The sequence below is a fragment of the Neolamprologus brichardi genome, chromosome 15, assembly GCF_056152115.1.
Source record: "Neolamprologus brichardi isolate AB-2024 chromosome 15, ASM5615211v1, whole genome shotgun sequence".
In the NCBI taxonomy this organism is placed as follows: domain Eukaryota; kingdom Metazoa; phylum Chordata; class Actinopteri; order Cichliformes; family Cichlidae; genus Neolamprologus; species Neolamprologus brichardi.
In genome coordinates, this window is record NC_142118.1 from 7,271,742 (window position 1) to 7,286,548 (window position 14,807).

Here is a 14,807-nt window from a genome sequence, read left to right on the forward strand (position 1 = left end):
CTGTAAATATGCTTTGTAATACTGTTAAATTGAACATTTTAACATTAGACTTTGTGGATCTGATCCATTTTAGAGCCAAATCTAGTGCAGAGGACATCAAACTGATTTTACATAATGGACCAAACTGGCTTTTCTGTCTCTGTAAAGAACACTACCCATTTAATCCCTTTAGATATCTCAAAATAACAAGAAAGAAGTGTCATTTTACCAGCATCTCTCAGTTTTTCTACATGCTATTGAAATACTGCGATGGTAATCTCCAAAAAGTTGATTATGTTCATCTGGATGTAGCGTTTTGTGGGAGAAACCTTTCGTCACTCATCCAAGTGACTTCTTCAGTCTCAGCTGACTGCAGGTTTCTCCAATCTTATAAACAGTACATTTGCATAATGACTGAAACCAGCCCACTGAAGGAACAATGGGCTGTGAGGTCAGTCCCTTAATCTTAATTATGCAAATTCTCATGACCATTGATCAACAACCACTGACCAAAACCCACTGATCAAAGACCACTGATCAATGACCATGAGTACCATTCACAGAGAGTTGGGGAATGGCTGCAATCACAGCATTGTAAGATGGCGAAAGATGTACCCTTAGGCCCCCTCCTCGATTCAGAGATGGTCTTTCCCTTTTCACGTAACTGGCCTCCTTGACTCCGCGCTCAAACCAGCGTTCCTCCCTGTCCAAGATGTGTACATCCTCATCCTTGAAAGAGTGTCCACTGGCCTGTAGGTGTGAATAGACTGCAGAGTCCTGGCCTGACGAGGTAACTCTTCTGTGTTGTGCCATCCGCTTCGCCAGAGGTTGTTTGGTTTCCCCAATGTATAAATCCTGGCAATCCTCCTGGCACTTAACAGCGTACACTATGTTACTCTGTTTGTGTCGGGGGACCCGATCCTTGGGATGGACCAGTTTTTTGCGCAGCATGTTTTGGGGTTTAAAAGCCACAGAGACCCGGTGTTTAGAAAAAATGCATCTCAACTGCTCCGATACTCCTGACACATATGGGATCACTACAGGTTTTCGCTTGGGCAGCGGTTGTCCTTCTCTCCTAGATTGGCTGGAGCTTTCTTTAGGTGCCTTTCCAGCTTTGACAAAAGTCCAGCTGGGATAACCACATTTACTCAGGGCCTTCTTGATGTGCTGTTCTTCTGCCTCCCTGGCTGCTGTGTCAGTGGGGATGGTGTTCGCTCTGTGTTGTAGCGTCCTGATGACACCCAGTTTGTGCTCCAGTGGATGATGAGAGTCAAACCTTAAATACTGATCCGTATGTGTAGGTTTACGGTACACATCAGCTTTTAGATGTCCCCCATTACTGATGGAAATCTCACAGTCCAAGAAGGCTAACCTGCCACTTTTCATATCCTCCCTGGCGAATTTGATGTGTCGGTCCACCGAGTTAATGTGATCCGTGAATTGTGGTACATCCTGAGATTTGATTTTCACCCAGGTGTCATGAATTTGCATAATTAAGATTAAGGAACTGACCTCCCAGACCATTGTTCCTTCAGTGGGCTGGTTTCAGTCATTATGCAAATGTACTGTTTATAAGATTGGGGAAACCTGCAGTCAGCTGAGACTGAAGAAGTCACTTGGATGAGTGACGAAACGTTTCTCCCACAAAACGCTACGTCCAGATGAACAGAATCAACTTTTTGGAGATTTACTTTCCTGGATGATTGAGAATGCAGCAAGACTGCGATGGTAAATGTACAGTGGGGCAAAAAAGTATTTAGTCAGCCACCGATTGTGCAAGTTCCCCCACTTAAAATGATGACAGAGGTCAGTAATTTGCACCAGAGGTACACTTCAACTGTGAGAGACAGAATGTGAAAAAAAAAAATCCATGAATTCACATGGTAGGATTTGTAAAGAATTTATTCGTAAATCAGGGTGGAAAATAAGTATTTGGTCAATAACAAAAATACAACTCAATACTTTGTAACATAACCTTTGTTGGCAATAACAGAGGTCAAACGTTTACTATAGGTCTTTACCAGGTTTGCACACACAGTAGCTGGTATTTTGGCCCATTCCTCCATGCAGATCTTCTCAAGAGCAGTGATGTTTTGGGGCTGTCGCCGAGCAACACGGACTTTCAACTCCCGCCACAGATTTTCTATGGGGTTGAGGTCTGGAGACTGGCTAGGCCACTCCAGGACTTTCAAATGCTTCTTACGGAGCCACTCCTTTGTTGCCCGGGCGGTGTGTTTTGGATCATTGTCATGTTGGAAGACCCAGCCTCGTTTCATCTTCAAAGTTCTCACTGATGGAAGGAGGTTTTGGCTCAAAATCTCACGATACTTGGCCCCATTCATTCTGTCCTTAACACGGATCAGTCGTCCTGTCCCCTTGGCAGAAAAACAGCCCCATAGCATGATGTTTCCACCCCCATGCTTCACAGTAGGTATGGTGTTCTTGGGATGCAACTCAGTATTCTTCTTCCTCCAAACACGACGAGTTGAGTTTATACCAAAAAGTTCTACTTTGGTTTCATCTGACCACATGACATTCTCCCAATCCTCTGCTGTATCATCCATGTGCTCTCTGGCAAACTTCAGACGAGCCTGGACATGCACTGGCTTCAGCAGCGGAACACGTCTGGCACTGCGGGATTTGATTCCCTGCCGTTGTAGTGTGTTACTGATGGTGACCTTTGTTACTTTGGTCCCAGCTCTCTGCAGGTCATTCACCAGGTCCCCCCGTGTGGTTCTGGGATCTTTGCTCACCGTTCTCATGATCATTTTGACCCCACGGGATGAGATCTTGCGTGGAGCCCCAGATCGAGGGAGATTATCAGTGGTCTTGTATGTCTTCCATTTTCTGATGATTGCTCCCACAGTTGATTTTTTCACACCAAGCTGCTTGCCTATTGTAGATTCACTCTTCCCAGTCTGGTGCAGGTCTACAATTCTTTTCCTGGTGTCCTTCGAAAGCTCTTTGGTCTTGGCCATGGCGGAGTTTGGAGTCTGACTGGTTGAGGCTGTGGACAGGTGTCTTTTATACAGATGATGAGGTCAAACAGGTGCCATTCATACAGGTAACGAGTGGGGGACAGAAAAGCTTCTTACAGAAGACGTTACAGGTCTGTGAGAGCCAGGGATTTTCCTTGTTTGAGGTGACCAAATACTTATTTTCCACCCTGATTTACGAATAAATTCTTTACAAATCCTACCATGTGAATTCATGGATTTTTTTTTTCACATTCTGTCTCTCACAGTTGAAGTGTACCTCTGGTGCAAATTACTGACCTCTGTCATCATTTTAAGTGGGGGAACTTGCACAATCGGTGGCTGACTAAATACTTTTTTGCCCCACTGTAATAAGTCTGTCAACACAAATCTTTGGGCTTAAACTGTAAGAAACAAATATGTAAAATTACAGAAAATATTTCTGTCAACATATTTCCCAGGCTGTGTTGTAATTAAAAAACAGAGTTTGATAATTTAGAGAAAATGATTATGGGTTTGCTCTTTATCAGCAGATAAAGCTGTAATATTTATCAAAATACAGTTAAAAAGTCCAAAATCTATACCCTTCTTCACATTTTCCAACTCTTCAGTGGGCCAGATTGGAATCTTTGCTGGGTGAGTGCTCTAGTGGCACTTTGTCAAACTTCAGTTTTTGCCCCATTTCCATGTTGGCTTCATGTTTTGTTCTGTTTTGCTTTGTTTGGAGGTGGGGGGCAGAAGTTACCTTTTGCACTTTTCCCCAACCAAATGTACCCATTTTACATGTTAATAGTCATATTACAAAACTTTTTACAGTACTGCAGCATGACCAGATCTTAATAAAAGCATTCACGCTGACAGGGTGTTTTTCTATTTAGGTACAGAGGCCAATTTAATGTTATTAGTAACACCTGAGTAAAAATGGCTTCTGTGACGCCCTGTGTAAAGTTTCGGTTAAGACACTTTTATTTGCAGCTTGTACAGAAAATAAATCTATCCGCCAGCAGCCAGGACACAGTCGTCTACTTGGCTCTTCTTCCGACATGTTTTTGTGTGTTAATACCTGTCCCAAGGGTTAAGACGGAAAGCTTTCATTAAATCTTCCCTCCGGCACAAACGTGACCATATTCAGACAGGTTGACATTTATACGTTTATGCACTTTATCCGCCTGCTTCACCCCGAACCGCTGCTGGCACGCACACACTTGAGTTGATGACGTCAGTCGCTCGTGGTCTGGTTTATGGAAACATCATAACCAAACACGCCCGACATGAACTATGTTTCGTGTCTGTTTTAATCGTTATGTCCTGTAGAGGCACGACACACTTGGGGGGGGGGGGGGGGGGGGGTATTCAGAATAGTAAATAAACACGATGAGCGAAATAACCCTGCGTAACCATGGCAACTGTGTTTGTTTGTTGCCATTAGAGCGCAAAGACACGACCTGTAGGGCTTTTTAGCTGTTATTTTAGCTAACAAATAGTCGAAAAAACACGTTAATTTAATTGAAAACGACTTTGTAAAAGCTTGTAGCTGTTACACAATGGACTCAAATTCGTTGTATTATTCTTTGGAGCTCGTTGCCGGTAGTGGACATATTTTAACCCTCGAGCAAAGAACCGCCCTGGAGTCTTCCTTAGTGCTCCTGAAGAAAAACTACAAGTTCAGTCGAGTGTTGTTTTGGGGTAAAATATTAGGAATTAATGCGGTTTATTTTATTGCTCAGGGGAGAGGAGAAGATGAGATGAAAGACAAAAAGAACCTGTATAGGTAAGACATCCGCTTCAAGTGTCTTTTTTTTAATTTTTAATTTTAGCCACTGTACATTTATTTAAGATCGTGAGATATACCATTTGGCTGCTATTTTGTGGTGTTATTTCCAGCTTGAACTGCATGGATTGGTTCCTACTTCCCCCTGCCTCAGACTCTATGATAGAGGAAGTGTCCAAAGCTACAAAGGGTCGCTTCATGGGAGACCCGTCATTTGTGTATGAACATCAAGAGATCCACAGGCAAGGAAAGGGAAATGAGCCTGTAAATGAGAAGGCAGTGGTAAGTGTGATCAGTGCTGTTTAGTAAGAAGGCAAATTGAATGACAGGATGAAGTGTTTTCCTGTTCCATTCAGTGTTACTGCAGTGTTTGATGATGCAATGAATTCAAACAAGAATCTACATGCAACCAAACTGAACATAATGTAAACAAACAAGACCAATGCAGAAGAGAGGTTTTTCACTGATTTCTTTGCTTTTTCTTTTTCTGGCTTATATTGGTTACAGTGACAGTCTGTTCTTGGTTACAGATAACAGTAACCGAGGAAAAAAGACTGGCAGTGTCCGTTCATCAGATCGATGCAGAAGTGTCTGTGGTGCCTCGTGGTGCCTTCATCAAGACTCCACGTGGTCTTGTCCAGCTCAACCGCAGCTTCTGTGGTAAATATGTATATACTGTGGGGGAAATAACAGTTTGATCCCCTTGCTTCACTTCACTTACAAAGAAATGAACAGTCTCTTAATGATCTGAAGGCAGTTGGGAGGACCACGGTCATCAAGAACAGCATTGGTAACGCACTGTAATGGATTGAAACCTTGCAGCACCCACAATGTTCGCCTAGTCAAAAAGGCACATGAAAGGCTTGTCTTAAGTTTGCCAGCCAACAAACGTTTGGCTACTAAAACAAGTGCATTGTTTCTGTTATTCCTTTTCATGTTACCTTTGGGCCAGCATGATGGTGAACCTTAATGTCATACATCATGATATGTTATTGCATTTAGCAACAACAAATACAGTATTTTGTTGTAAGTATCTTTTGTAAAACATGGGCAAAATTGTGTGATTTTTCTTCAGGTCTCTCTGAGGCAGAAGCAAGGAAGCTTGACAATTTCCTTCACTTCAGACCATCAAAAAATATGAAGAAGAAATCTGTCCTGGACATGGGTAATTGGAACCCAGCAATGGACTATCTGGATGCACTCAGTGATGACATTCCTAAAGGTGACACTACAGAGCTTAATCTGTCCTGAACACACATATTTTTTTCACTGCATAAATTTAACAGTGCAGGTCTTAAGATTTGTTTTTAACAAGTATTTCATTTTCTGCTAATTGCTCTTATTTTATAACTGATCTCTCAGCAGAATTGGGTGGTGATTTGACGTTAACATGTGTTCCATTTCCTGTGCTACATTATAAGGGGTGATTTTCACAGAAAACGCTTCAGCTGTTTGAAAACCATAACGGTCTTCTTCCAAGTGGAAACAAATTGCATAATTTTACCAGTAAAACGGTGGTTCAAGTGAGGCTACCAATAAACACAAACCTCTAAAACCGTCTGACATTAACATACCAGCCACATGGGAAGGATTTTTGGGAATATATGCTTAGAAGAATTTTCTCACATTTGGATGGGAGTCAAACTATAATATCATCTACTGACTTACTACCATCTATCATTATGTGGCAATGTAGCAGAAAGCATGACATGATAATCCTGGTTGCACATTATTGAAAAAAAAACCCATCACACATAGCAGGAAAACATCAACAGTGAATACTGTGCAAAGAATAATGTGAAATCAGACATGCAAAGTCATGTCTGCGAGGTTAGCGACTGGATACGCTCCAGACCAGAGTGAATGTAAAGAGTGTCTGGATTTAACAGGGTGTGTGAGGGAGAGAGAGAGACAAAAAAGGTTTAGCACCCTTAACCGAACATGCAGCAGATGTCTGACAGAGAGCTTCCACATGTGTACAAGTCGGTGTGTGTTCTTTGTGTTGATGCGGATGTCAGCTGCATCATGTCTAAAGCAGACAGCACACAGCTGTTTCAGTGCCACGCTCACTGCAGCGGATTGCATGTTCCTGCCTGAAAGGATAAAGAGTTAACATTTCTTAACGGGACACTGGGGGAAAAACAGGATCATGTATCTCCACCAAAAGACAGGTGCTTTCCTCTGAGACCCTAAGCTGGGCTCTCCCCCTTTTCCTTAACCATCCCACAAACCGCTTCCAGCTCCTGATTTACGTATGTTTCTCCTCCTGCTACGCACATTACATGCTGTTGACTTGGGTTTTTTTACTTTTAGTTGCATCATATTTTTAAAATCAAATCCAGAAACAGGAAAGTTGCAACTTGTAAAAAAAAATAAAAAATAAAAATTGGCCTTTAAACTCTTATGTAATCACATGTTTTCATAGTAGCAGGTCCAATTAAATCATTGTTTTAATTCCCTAGGTTCTTGGCGTTCATGGTCACACCCCGAACATACTTGGCAAACGGGTTAGATTATAGACAACAAAAGCGTGATTCACTGGTGTATCCTCTGGCTGAATAGTGTAAGATTTCCAAAGATTAGTGTTTAGCCTTTATTTCAGCTCAGCTTCACGGTTCTGTTGGAGAACATAATTTAGCAGTGTCCTGCTTTTACTATTAACTGTTTACAAGTCTTGTGTGTTTGTGTCTAGGATCTTGGAGTCTTCACTTTGAGTTCGCAAGAAAAGTGTGCGTGCTTCGTAGTCTGCTGTGGTTCGGCCTGACCTTCTACCACGTGCCAATGACACCACAGCATGGATACATCTATATAGGTGACGGGACCAAGAATTTGGACCTTCCTTTCATGCTATAAAAAGCTTTTTTTTTTCAAGCTGTTACTCTACTTACTCTCAGTAATTCACAAAACCAAAATCTGCTAAGATCTTGTCATATTATAAAACAAATAAAACTAGGTTGGCACAGTCAGTTTAGTGTCTACAGACATTTTGTTGTATTTACTTCCAATTCACAAAAGCCGTGCCTACACAGTAAACACATGTTGAGAGGCAGAGTAAACACACATATTTTATTTGCACATCTGTGTTGCATTGAGTATACACAGTCACCATACCACCTACTTTGAAACTGTAACACTGATCAGGTTGTTGCTTGCATTAAGTTGTCAGCAGGTTTCCTTCAAGAGTCTTTTTTTTTTTTTTTTTTTTTTGAAAAGCAACAGTCAGAATAGATGGTGTCGGGTGGGTCTGAGTGTGATTCATTAAAAGAGTGACTCAGCTTAATAAACAAAAGTTAGAATAAACACAGATGGATGAAGCTTTTAGGAATTGTTCCCCCCCTTCTCAGAACTGTGTGACAACGGTCAAGGTTAACAGTCAGGGATATGGTGGTTTCATCCCTGAATAAATGGGCCCACCCACTTTCCTCCAGTTGTACCAATCTTTCAGGCTTTTGGTCCTTCAGTGTTTTATGTACAAGGGCTTGACACCATAACGCACATTGTTCTTTAGTATTGGGTGGCCAACAGGCATACGCTTCTTACACCACTTCAGTCCAGTTTTATAGATGGGTTTCACTGAGTCGATGGACCAGCGAGTCAGGTATCTGTACAACAAACAGAGATGCAGGGGAATTAACTGCACTGCGCTGGATACAAATGCTGGGGAAAAAAAAGCATACGCAGACATAGATACATGCGTCACCTGTTAAGTTCGGGCTTGGGTCTCTTTGGGACATGGTCTTCTGGAAGTTTGGGTTTATGGTCAGGAAGCAGACCTGAACACACAAAATAACAAGATGCATTTATTAACTTCAATTTCTCAGTACTTGTATTAAAAAAATACTGTTACAAACTCTCAAAAGACAGTTATAAAAGACATAATGTACTGATGACACATTTATTTACATGATTTACTTCTCACTGTCATTACAGTCACCAAATTGCTGCTCAGTTTTCATTTAATGTAATGTTACAGCTGACAGTGTTTATCATCTGCGTAGTAGATAATAAACACGTGAAGCAGACAAATCCAGGTTGTTCTATAATGAATAAAAGACTTGAGGAACAAGCAAGAACAAGTTTACAACCCTACTATCATGTCTTGGTCCAGGTTGCACAATTATTTGCCTTTAGGCAGTGCCAAATTCAAACCTTTCATAACAAGCTGTGATGCTTTGTAAAATGAAGGTATAAACAGAACTCAAAAGTTTTAAAAATTATTTGTGCTTGATTTTGAAAAGTACAAAGAAAATGCAGTGTACTGCCAAAAGTATTCGCTTGTTTGCTTTCACACGCATATGAACTCGAGGATATCTCATTCTTAATCCATAGGCGTTAATATGACGTCAGCCTAACCTTTGCGGCTATAACAGCTTAAACTCTTCTCGGAAGGCTTTCCACAAGGTTTAAGAGCGTTTATGGGAATTTTGGGGCATTTCTTCCAGAAGCACATTTGTGAGGTCAAACACTGATGTTCCATGACCAGGCCTGACTCACAGTCTCCGAGTGCACAGGCCAGTCAAGTTCTTCCAGACTAAACTCACTCATCCATTTCTTTTTGGACCTTGCTTTGTGCACTGGTGAGTAGACCAGAAGGTGTCAAACCTCTCTGCATTTAACCCATTCACTCAGTGAAGCAGTGGGCAGGGGAGCAGTGTGTAGGGATGGTACCTTGCTCAGGGGTATCTCAAGGTAGCTGTTCAGGGGAATCGAACCCCCGACCTTCCAATCATGGGGCCACCACTCTACCCACTGAGCTATCCCTGCCCCTGTTGGGGAGTGAAATTGTCCAAAATGTCTTGGGATGTTGAAACATCAAGTGTTTCTCTCACTGGAACTAAGGGTGCAAGCCCAACTCCTGAAAAACAACCCCCACACCATAATCCTCCCTCCACCAAACTTTACACTTGGCACAATGCAGTCACACAAGTACTGGTTTCATGACAAACACCAAACCCAGACTCGTCCATTGGATTGCCAGACAGCATGGTAATTTAAGGCTTGGATGCAGCTGTTCGGCCATGAAAACGCACTCCATGAACCTCTCTACGCACTGTTCTTGAGCTAATCTGAATGCCACATGAAGCTTGGAGGTCTGTAGTGAGTACTCTGCAGAAAGTTGGTTTGACCTCAGTGCAGTAAGTGCCTTAGCATCCCATAACCCCCACTCTAATTTTACATGGCCTATCAGTTCATATCTGAGTTTCTATCGTTCCAAATCACTTCCACTTTATTTTAATAATACTAACTGTGGAATATTTAGTAGAGAGGAAATTTCATGACTAGACTTGTTTTTAAAAACAAGTCTCATCCACCTGAATACTAGAGTTAAGGACACAGTAGCGTTTGTTGACACAGGCAGCTAGAGCCATTCAGTGTCTGCTAGGGTCCCCCTCCAATAACAGGACTCACTGAACTGCATCTCTCTGCTGTCTTTTAATGGAATTACCAACAAATATTATATAATAATGCATGTTGCTAGTATTCATCCATATAAGGTAACTGATAGCTCTGAAAAATAGTGGGTTGTATCACAATGGCTATATCAGTGTTTTATATTAAAACAGGAAAAATGTTGGAAGGGTCCAACAGGTGGAATATCTCACTCATTAGGAATTCATTAGATTCATTAGCAACAAGTCAGCAAGATGCCTGATGATGATGATTTAAAAAATGCACATAAATCTTTAGGAGAAAGACTTAGAGGGGTTTCACAATTGTGTACTCAGGTGAAATCTCTCAAAGCAAGAGAAAAAGCCAAGAATTAACTATACTGTGATCTTCTGACCCGTCGTGTGTGTTTAATGCAAATACTCTGACGGGCTCAGGAAAAGTATGAAAATCATGATCAGTGTACACAGTTTGTTCCCTTGCCGTGCTTAAAAAACGACTGACTGCCAAACACTGAATTCCTTTGTTTCTTGTAACCTGTTTTGCAAGTGCTGCATTACTGCACCGACATTATAATCAATTTATTCCTGCCTGGCCTCTTAAAATGTCTCTATATAACTGGTATGTTACATTTGTTACAATTTGCTGCCCTCTTGGCTACATCTCTTTTGAAAAAGACCATTTTTATTGTCAAACATTTCTACCTTGCTAAATAAAGGACACATAAAAGTCACTCCGCTGAACCCAAGCTAAATAAAAATAGACTCAGACAAAGTGGCTATTAACCTTTGTATTTATTTTATCTGAGTAAACTAAATAACCCACTTACAGGTGGAAAGAAAGTACAAGGAGGCTTCATGATATATGACACATGTCTAGAGCTGTGGAGGTGCTACTGATGGGTAACTTAAAAACTTAAAGCACAACAGTAGGACTTCCACTGACCTGCTCTGTGAGCCATCTGTACACAAATGGCAATCTTGCGGTGCTCTTCTGGACAGAGACCAGTGACTCTCCTGGGCAACATCCCTCCATCTGACCTGATAAACTGACTGAGCAACAAGACATCCTGGGAAGGGAAAATACAAAAAAGAAAGAGAAAATCAGGCTAATACACTAATATTAATAATAATGTCACTAATAACAGTGAAAGTATTTACTGTGTAGTTGTATTTGTTCTGCAGATTCCATCTGTAGATTGGACACTTGGCTGTGGGATTTGGAGGCTGTGCTCCGACTGGAACTTCCAGAATTTGTCCTTCAATCTAACATAAAAATAAGAGATATGACAGTTACTTTATCAGAATCAAAGCATTTTTATTATACTAATAGCATTTGTTATTTATTTACAAGTGCAGAATAATACTCCTCAACTCCAACATGGTCTCTCACTGCTGGTTACAGAGTTTATTACGTACTTATATTAGGCCTTAAAATACATTAAAATGTTTTGTGTAATTATTCAAAACAATGATGATTCAAAAAAAGTTTTGCAATTATTTAACTTCACAACAATGAAATTTTGAATGGTTCTGAGCTTTACTTACGTTTGTTGTTTTACCATCTTGCTTCTCCACCACTGCAACAAACATTATGAAACATCAGACTTTACATTAAATTTTAATTTTGCAGTTGAATTTCACTAATTCATGTATTAAATGTTGTTTTATTCCAAAGTAGGACGCTCTGAGGCTGGAGCCCAGCAGTCATGGGGTGAGAGGTTCTAGTACACCCTGGACAGTCTGTCGTAGGGCTAACACTGAGATACAGACCACCAATCACAATCATTGTGAGGTGACAGTGCCAACTACTGCATAGTGGAAACAAAAGTGGTTTCCACACTGACATTGTAATTGACAATAAAAATCCTAGATTCAAGTTTTACTAGTCTGTAATTGTAGATATAAACAGTGCTTTTTCATTTTAGTCAACAATCAATATTACTCGTTCAACTACTAACTCCAAAACTATCAACAGAATTGATCTTTCAAACTATTTTCATTAACTGTTAAAGCTATTCCTGTAGCTTTAACACATCTAGTTAAAGCTACAGAAATCTTTCTTGATTCTAAGTGAGAACAGATGACTACAACTTCTTACAATGCAATATTAAAATCTTTACATTACTAGTTTCAAAGTAATATTTTCCTCTGTTTGATCCGTCTTGGGTCTACCAAATTCAAACTAGATATCTATAATTTCCTTTAATTCCGAAAATGAAAGAAGTTCATTCATTTTAACTAACATAAAGTTAGTTGTTAAAGATGAACAACTAATCTTTATATTAATGCATATTATATAATATTTATGCACGTGCTGAATTGTTGAGATTAAAGTTTAAGTTCGACAGTAATGCACACAGCATTCTGTCAATAAGACACTTTTGTAAAATAATCATGACTCAGAGTTGATCTGTGGTTGGTTTGGATAAATGTAGTACCTGTATTAGAATATGTTGTTAGGCTTATTGTTTTTGATTTTGGTAAAATGTGGATTTTTCAACGTTGCCGCAAGCTTACTGACATTTTTAAGTTAGTTTAATGGTTTCTATAACTTTGTTAGAAAAAAGAAGCTCCTTAAAGGTTTCAGAAGTTCTTGCAGTACATAAGGCACAAGCCTCAGGAAATTTAACTGAACAGTCAACACCTGCAGACGCCGCCGACTGACGTTTCACGCAGATGTGGTCGTCATCATTTAACTAATGTATTGTCTCTTTATTGGAAAACACAACAGGAGAATAGCGTGTCCTATAAGTGATAGGAAATGAAAAACATGCGGTGTATTTAGCAAAACATGCTAGTTATCCCACAGACAGGCTAAAGCTGTAACGTTTGCACACATGTCTCACCTTGACGAATCCCTCTTTTCTGGATAGTTAAAGCAGTAAGCTGGGGAACATTTATCGTCCTTAAAGAACTCAAGTTGGTTCCTCTGGATTCAAGTTTTAAGCCCGCAAATGAGGTCCAGAGAGACCTGAACACACTGCGGGCTGCCATGTTTAATTCTTGACCTTATCCTTCGTTCCTTCCTGTCTTCTTCTTCTTCTCCTACATTTTAATGGCTGTTCCTTCCTGTCTGTTATTCTCGCGAGAATAAAAGAGCGACACCGATGGCGAAAACCGCTTATTACATCTAAGAGGGACAAAAAAAGGGGGAAATCCCACAGGTTACACAACTACAGAAACATCGTTGTACATGTTCGTGTATGACATTTGTTTGTTTTAGTTGTTTTAATAACTGACTTTAAAAAAAGCTTTATATGTTGTTACTTTTGGATAACCTTGTTATTTTTTTAATAAGCGACTTTTATAAAAAGCTTTATATCCAAAAGTAAATAAATTTTCAAGTCCAATGAGATTAATTCATAGATTTATGAACCTTCATGAAATGTAAGCCTATAGCCTCAAAGGATGACAAAATGCAATCTGAGATTGAAATCTAACTAATAGATTAACCCACAAACAACACAGCAGCAGAATATCAGGCAAAATTAAACACAAGAGAAAAATCAATAAAGACATGCTACGCTGATATGTATGCAATTTATCTAATACACAGGAGAAAACCAGCGAAACGGGGTAGCGTGCTTCAGAGATATTTTTTTAAACCCAGAGAGAGATCTAGTATAACAGTACAAGTCAATTGCCTTCAAGGAAGATTTAAACTCAATGTCCTAGAGGAAGGACAAATAACGCCTAGTCTAAACCGCAGCATGTGTTTTTGGATCCTCTCAATGCTTTTATCCTTTTGATGTTGTTTTTTAGATTTTAGAGATAGGGTCATCTCTATCCAAGCCGTACTCATCAGATGTAGAAGTATGAGAGACACCAACACAAGTATTGTACAGAACATGCCGAACATTTTGAGCAGAAAGCAGAAGATACAGGTAGACTCTTTGGGGACAGATAAAGAGGAAGATAAAGTATCTGATGTTTGATAACGTTAGCATCTGAACACTATGCCATTGTCCACTTACTTTCTTTCTTTCTTTCTTTCTTTCTTTCTTTGCTGTTTTCTAAGCATTATCTCTAGGCTTTATCTGTTTAAAAAAAATAGACCTTTATGAAACCCTTAACTGCTCCTACATCATGAGATAAGTTAAAAAAAACTTTCCTCGGGGTAAGTTCTAGCTTTCAAACCAAGCTAGTAATAAGTGTTACATAAAAAAAATCTGCTGCTTAAATGCACATTTTCTCTAATAAAATGTTTTTTTTATTGTTGTTATTTATTTATAGGTTTGTCTTAGAGATGTCAAAATAACCCAACAAATGGCCTCTATTTGTATAGCGCTTTACTTAGTCCCAAAGGACCCCAAAGCACACTACACTACATTCAGTCATCCACCCATTCACATACTAGTGATGGCAAACTACATTGTAGCCACAGCTGCCCTGGGGCGAACTGACAGAGGCAAGGCTGCCGGACACTGGCGCCACCAGGCCCTCTGACCACCACCAGTAGGCAACGGGTGAAGTGTCTTGCCCAAGGACACAACGACCGAGACTGTCCGAGCCTGGGCTCAAACCTGACGAGTCCAAATTTGAGATCTTCGGTTCCACCTGTCGTGTTTTTGTGTATTGCAGAAAAGGTAAACGGATCATCTCTACATGCATGGTTCCCACCATGAAGCGTGGAGGAGGAGGTGTGATGGTGCGGGTGCTTTGCTGGTGACACTGTTGGGAATTTATTCAAAA

At 40.3% G+C, this 14,807-nt stretch overlaps 2 protein-coding genes across 2 annotated transcripts; one reads left to right on the forward strand and one right to left on the reverse strand.

Annotated features, from left to right (window-relative positions):
- The first annotated feature begins 4,335 nt into the window (after positions 1-4,335).
- rsph9 (radial spoke head component 9) lies at positions 4,336-7,937 on the forward strand. The gene is made up of 5 exons (XM_006797222.3): positions 4,336-4,725; positions 4,839-5,007; positions 5,256-5,385; positions 5,801-5,947; positions 7,418-7,937. Exons 1-5 carry the CDS (start codon positions 4,499-4,501, stop codon positions 7,576-7,578), a joined length of 834 nt encoding a protein of 277 aa, XP_006797285.2. The 5' UTR covers positions 4,336-4,498; the 3' UTR covers positions 7,579-7,937.
- Positions 7,778-13,167, reverse strand: mrps18a (mitochondrial ribosomal protein S18A). Its single transcript, XM_006797221.3, has 6 exons — positions 12,962-13,167; positions 11,661-11,692; positions 11,274-11,378; positions 11,059-11,182; positions 8,426-8,498; positions 7,778-8,327 (listed from the first exon to the last, which is right to left on the reverse strand). The coding sequence occupies exons 1-6, from the start codon at positions 13,107-13,109 to the stop codon at positions 8,183-8,185; spliced, it is 627 nt and encodes a 208-aa protein (XP_006797284.1). The 5' UTR covers positions 13,110-13,167; the 3' UTR covers positions 7,778-8,182.
- Positions 13,168-14,807: the final 1,640 nt, after the last annotated feature.

What these genes read in the sequence shown, in the direction of transcription:
- rsph9 (XM_006797222.3), top strand. Translation starts at nt 4,499, where the DNA reads ATGGACTCAAATTCGTTGTATTATTCTTTGGAGCTCGTTGCCGGTAGT. An exon ending in GACAAAAAGAACCTGTATAG is followed by an intron (nt 4,726 to 4,838) that starts GTAAGACATCCG and finishes TGTTATTTCCAG; the next exon opens with CTTGAACTGCATGGATTGGT. An exon ending in GCTCAACCGCAGCTTCTGTG is followed by an intron (nt 5,386 to 5,800) that starts GTAAATATGTAT and finishes ATTTTTCTTCAG; the next exon opens with GTCTCTCTGAGGCAGAAGCA.
- mrps18a (XM_006797221.3), bottom strand. Translation starts at nt 13,109, where the DNA reads ATGGCAGCCCGCAGTGTGTTCAGGTCTCTCTGGACCTCATTTGCGGGC. An exon ending in AAGATGGTAAAACAACAAAC is followed by an intron (nt 11,379 to 11,660) that starts GTAAGTAAAGCT and finishes TTTTTATGTTAG; the next exon opens with ATTGAAGGACAAATTCTGGA. An exon ending in ACAGATGGCTCACAGAGCAG is followed by an intron (nt 8,499 to 11,058) that starts GTCAGTGGAAGT and finishes TTGTGTGTTCAG; the next exon opens with GTCTGCTTCCTGACCATAAA.